Consider the following 5,686-nt stretch of genomic DNA (forward strand, 5'->3'; position numbering starts at 1 on the left):
CATATGCCCTTTGCCATTACCCTTAGATCCATTCTTTACCCTCTTTCAACCTGCTTCCTAGAAGCTAGGCCAGCATTTATGGAGGACCATAAATGGAGGACTGGGTCCCCTCAGTCTCTGCTTTCCCATGATTCCTGTTTGATTCAAGTGGGTTGGAATAGTCCCCACTCTTCCCATGTCTGTTGGGCAAAGAGCCACCTAGTCCTACCAAAATCCACAGCTTCTGCAGGGCACTTGCTCCTCTCCCGGGCTTCCCTTGGTATTTGATGATCACAGCCTTTCCATCACATTACCCTAAGGTTGACCACTACTTCCAAAGCACCAGTGTGTCACCCCTCCTTGTTGGTTCAGTTAACTCTGGTCCAATGTGTCACTTATTTCCTGACAGAGTTGTAAGTAATGTTGTGTCCATCCTTCCTGAAACTGAGGTGAAGAGGACTGCCCGTGCCCCTAGAAAACCCAGAGGAAGGTCCTGGAGATGGAAGGGACCCCTGAGCCATCCATGATCAGCACCCATTGCTAGCAGAGACAACAGCTTCTCTACACCTTTCTGTGCAGCAACTTCCTCTCCTACCAACACATCTGCTGCCTCAGGTTGGAGTGACTTCCTCTCAAGTCCTTTGTCCTCAGACATTAATCCCAGCATACTAGGGCTTGACCACAGTCTCAGCCTTCGCTCTGTAGATCTTCATGGACTCCCTAATTCCTGCTTCAAGGAGCGCCCAGGCCTCCCATCGTGGACCTGACAGTGGCTACAGATGACAGGACCCCCTGGGACTCATGCTGTCATGAGTCATCTGTGTCCCTCACTAAATATGAATCCCAAATTAATGCTTCAATCAAAAGAACCTCAGAGTTCCCAGTGCTTTCCTTTATTGTCACACCAAGCAAACTAAAAGACTTTTCTGAAAGTTTGCGTGGATCCCGATGGCAGGGACCACACTTTATTGACATCGTACAGGTGCTCCTGGCATATAAAAAAGAACAAAGATTAAACTCAACCCCCGCCCCAGATGCCAAAACTAAAAATGTTTGCATAAAATTGGAGTTTAAAAAGAAGGTCACAGAATCAGCTGCTGTAAGACTTCAGAGAAAGCAACCCAGCGACAGGCGAGCACACCTCCCCCTCTGGGCAGGCAGGGCCATCTTACTGCTGCAAACACTCCGGATTCTGAGCCTAATAAAATGCCATTTCGATTTAAAATACACTAAACAGGGAAGGGCATTTGTAACTGGTCACCTCACTGTGGCTGTGGGGGAACACTCAAACGGGAAATTTAGTCTCTGGTGTTTTTAAACCTAAAAGATAGCTCCTAATTGTACTTTGTGAGGGTGGCTGTTGTTGTCATTGTTGTTGTTGTTGTAATTGGCAAGCAGACACTTCCATAAGGGACTTGAGGGAACTTAGAGAATTTTGTTTGGGAGATGAATCAGCCACATCAAAACCACCTTTTCCTAACAGCCTGGGCCGTCCTTGCCTCTTGTTTAGGTAATCACTTGGTTCAAAGGGAAATGGGTTGCTCTCTGTAAGAACACCCGCGAATGGGCGTCCTTGTGAGCCAGGAAGAAAGCGCTTTGGTTTTGATCATCCTTTGCCCTTTAATCATAAATCCAGGCCAAGCTCAATGGCAGGATGTGGGGATTGAAAGGCTTTCCACCGCTTAATGACATCCAACTCCTTCAAATAAAGGCACAGTAGCAACAGAACCTGGGAGAGGGTTGCAATAGACAATTCACGGTCCAAAAGTCAAGCAAAGAAAATCGAATCTGCAGTCGTCTGCACCAGAGATTATTCTGGGGAAGGGCCACAATTGCTTTACATTTTCAGTGTTAAGTGTGCGTGCGGCACCTGAACCTTGTGCCTAAGCTACATAGAAGAAGGCAGGTAACTTGGGCTGGCCCAGATTGAATGCAGGGGATAAAGCAGATATATTCCTGGAGCCAGTGGATGTGTGAGGTTTGGGTCACCAGCTGTGACGACGCTGGCTTCAGATGGTCTCACACTCAGTGGTGGCAGTGGAACACGCCCCGCAGTCACATCGGACAGCCATCGGGTAGGTGTAGAAAGGATCGACTCCAGGGGCACAGTTAGGCAGCTTCACTGTCACCTGTCTGGTCTCGTTGTAGGTACACACTCGATGATAGGCCTCAATGTAGGGAGGCTCCAGGATGGGTTTCTATCCCATGGGTAAAAAACAGGAAAAACATTAGAATACAGCATCCGCTTCCTGTTCTTGGTGCCAGTCATCACTGGCTGGTTACTTACGTACTGACTCCTCCCACTACGAATACACTCCCGAAAGCAGGAAGTTACTTTGCTCATTACCATGTCCTGAGCTTCCATGAAAGTCCACAGAACACAGGATGCACTTGGTAAATATTTAGTAAATGAATAGCTGGTCTCCCTTCTCCTACCATTACCCCTACAGAATGTTTACAACACGAGTGAGCCTTTTAAAATACAAGTCAGTCCTGGCTCGCCTCTGCTCAAACCCCGGTAGTTTTCCATCTCCCTCAGGGTAAAACATCACAGACATTAGGATTCTTCTCAAGTCCCTGTATTTTCTGCCCGTACTCTTACTTCTGACATGTCACCTATGGCCCTGGTCTTGCCAACACAGTCTCCAGCTCCAGTCACAGTGGTCTCTGTGCTGCTTCAGAACCCAAACTGAAGGTCTTTGTATCTGCTGTTCCCTCTGCCCAGAACACAACACACACACACACACACACACACACACACACACACACACACACCTCTATCACCAAGCTCTTAGGATTCTGTTCAAATCTCACCCGATCCAGAGCAGCATTTTCTGATGCTATTTTAAATCGCTTCAACCCACCTCCAAAGCCCTGGTGCTCCCTAATCCCTTCCTGTGTGGTTTTAGTTTAAGGGTTGGTTTGCTATGTTTGTCCATTTCCACATGCCAGCTCCTGTATCTTTGTGTGACATCTCCAGTACCCAGCCAGCCTGGTACCCAGGACGTCTGCAAGAACTACTTGTAACTGAACCCACAAAAGACAGCAGGGCCAGGGAGCTTCCTGAATATTCTGCTCTAATGGCTGGAGGGTTAGTTCACTTCCTCCCGTTGCCTTTTATAAACCTTGACTTCAAAGATGATTCTGTTAGAGAAAGTAGAGATCAGTAGAGAGAGACCCAGAGTCTGCAGTCAGCCCCACTGTGCCTGCTTTACTGATGCTGGAGACCTGGGCAAAGCTCTTAACTCTTCCAAGCCCTTGTTCCCTCTTCTATAAGGAAAAAAAAAAAAAACCTTTGCTAGCATTGTCATGGAGCTAGATGAGGTGATGTGTGCAGTGCGCAAGCCCTGGCAAAAGGTCAGGGCTCAATACAAGTAGTCAATGGCTCTTATGAGCACAAGTATAAGGATGTAGTAACGAATCAATAACAATAGTCTTTCAGGGAACAGTCCCTTTGTTCCAATCCAAAAAATAATAATAATGTTAAGTAGAGAAATCAGATAGATGATACATAAATCTATACATAGCTACGTGCTTAGATGTATGCACAGGCATACGCGTATATAGATAATGCACACAGGTACATAGAATCAAGAGATATACATATATGCATGCATAAGTACATATGTGCATAGGCACACACACATACACATGTGCGCGTGTGTACACCTATAGATGACAGGCAAGCCAGCTCAAGATGAAATCCAGCTTCAATATTATAAAAACAGAGACCTGTCCTTCTACAGGGGCCGGGAGGAGTTCAGTTTCTCTCTCCATTCTGTCTTCTGACTCTCAGCATGCTGGGATTCTAGAAAAATTGCGTACTCAATTAACTTTGTATTTTAATTTTTTTATTTTATAAATCTGTCTCATGCAATATTTGGGGTGGGCTTAGGCCAAAAAAAAAAAATTGTGTTACTGATCTGAATTCAAATTTATCTGAGTTTCCTAACTTTTTTTTTTAATTTCACTTCACTTCAGATTGGGGGTAGGGTCTGAGGTGGAAGGGGGTTAATGGTGTTTTGAGTTGGTTGGTTGATTTCAGCTTGGGGAGGTTCTTTTGGCTTTAATTTTGCTAAATCTGCCATCTTTGAAGCTCAGGTCACTGAGACGTCACCATTTTCAACAAGAGTCAGCTCAGCTGGACACCATGAACACTTTCTAGTTAAGCCAGCTTTGAGATGTATGCACCCACTCTAAATGAAAGGACAGACAGAACTGGGTCTAAAGGGACAGACCAGATCTCACACTGGACTGGGACAAAGGGAAAACAGTCGTGGCAGAGCCTGGGACTACGTCTCTCTCAGCATGCAGCTTCCGGGTTCTTCTGGGTAACTGCCTGACTTCCTCACAGCTGAGAAAATACAGGAAGGAGATGTGGTCACAGGTTTGGACCAAAAATTCATTTCCAAGGTTGCACTGACTCTCTCTGACTTCGAAGCCATTCCCTCTCGACTCCTTCCCTGTGATCTCTACAATGGGTAAATAGTAGCACCCACCCTCCTAGGGATGGCTCCCAAACAGAACCATGGAAATTACATTACCAACCTCAACAGTCCTCTGGAAGGAAGCATCATCATGGTTTTCAGACCATATGGAAGAAGCCAAATAATTGTGCAATCAGCTTTTTAAAGCTCAGAGGGCAGGGCAGGTATGCCAGCTTCCCCTCCATCGTGAAACTGTGAGCTTGAAATCAAGGCCCTGTCCCTGAGGACACTGCCACCCAAGCCCCTTGGACTACTCACCTCCCAGGTCTCGCAGCGGCCCCAGCAGGCATCTGTGGTGATCCGAAGTCCCCTGCAGCCTGGCTTCTTGGCCATGAAAGTGAATTCCCTCACAGCACAGCCCACAAAAGTGTGCAGGTTCCCACTGGAGCTGCTGAGGACAGAGTCCGGGCCACCCAGGAGAAGGAGGGCCACTGCACCAAGGACAAGGTATACCAACTTCATGCTATTCCCCGGGGAAGAAAAGGAAACAAAATTGAACATACCCAACTGCTCACGGTGGTGCCGCCCACCACTGTGGTGGCCCCTCTCAAAGAGGCCTTGCTCTTAGCACTACAGGAAAAAGAAGATGAGCCCAGGAATTGTCCAACTCCAACAGCTCCCTAACTAGTAGATAGTCGATAGTTCTCTCTAGATACCCTACCCTCAAAGCAGTCTCCGGCTTTTCCTTGGTGAACTCCTGGAGCTGATCTATACATAAAAGGAATTTACCTGATGAAAAATAAGAGGCACACCAAAAGAAATGTAGAGCCTAAAATAGCACACATCCCTTCTTTTCACCAGGTCCAGGGTATGCAGGTGTCACGTTAGAGCTTAGCACATATATGTGCTTTCAGTGTCATAAATGGGGAATGAATGGGAGAGGAAGATAAGTACAAATAATGGTGTGTCCTGGGTGTGTTGTGGCTAATCCAACCTACCATACAGGAGGCATTGTAAAACCTGGTGCCTGATGTGGTAGCCACTCATAAAATGTTTTCTATACCCCATAGATTACCTCTGCCCTGTGTTATGCAAAATCACAAGCTGTGGCTCAGTCTAAAAGCATTACATCCTCCTATGAAGTCTATTCTTGGTCCTTTCTGGTTAGTAGCACACAATGCTTGCCCACTGTACAGAACACACGTGGACATCACGTGTGTATCATGTCCCAAGTCAGTGCCACTCAAGGAGAGCTACATTTCCAAAGCTGTTCCCTCAGT

The 5,686-nt window shown here is 46.7% G+C and overlaps 1 protein-coding gene across 1 annotated transcript; it reads right to left on the reverse strand.

The window, feature by feature from the left end:
- Positions 1-1,988: 1,988 nt before the first annotated feature.
- Positions 1,989-4,928, reverse strand: Gphb5 (glycoprotein hormone subunit beta 5). Its single transcript, XM_021179680.2, has 2 exons — positions 4,725-4,928; positions 1,989-2,177 (listed from the first exon to the last, which is right to left on the reverse strand). The coding sequence occupies exons 1-2, from the start codon at positions 4,926-4,928 to the stop codon at positions 1,989-1,991; spliced, it is 393 nt and encodes a 130-aa protein (XP_021035339.1).
- Positions 4,929-5,686: the final 758 nt, after the last annotated feature.

Source organism: Mus caroli, unplaced genomic scaffold (assembly GCF_978045245.1).
Source record: "Mus caroli unplaced genomic scaffold, Mus_caroli_1 scaffold_14, whole genome shotgun sequence".
Classification (NCBI taxonomy): domain Eukaryota; kingdom Metazoa; phylum Chordata; class Mammalia; order Rodentia; family Muridae; genus Mus; species Mus caroli.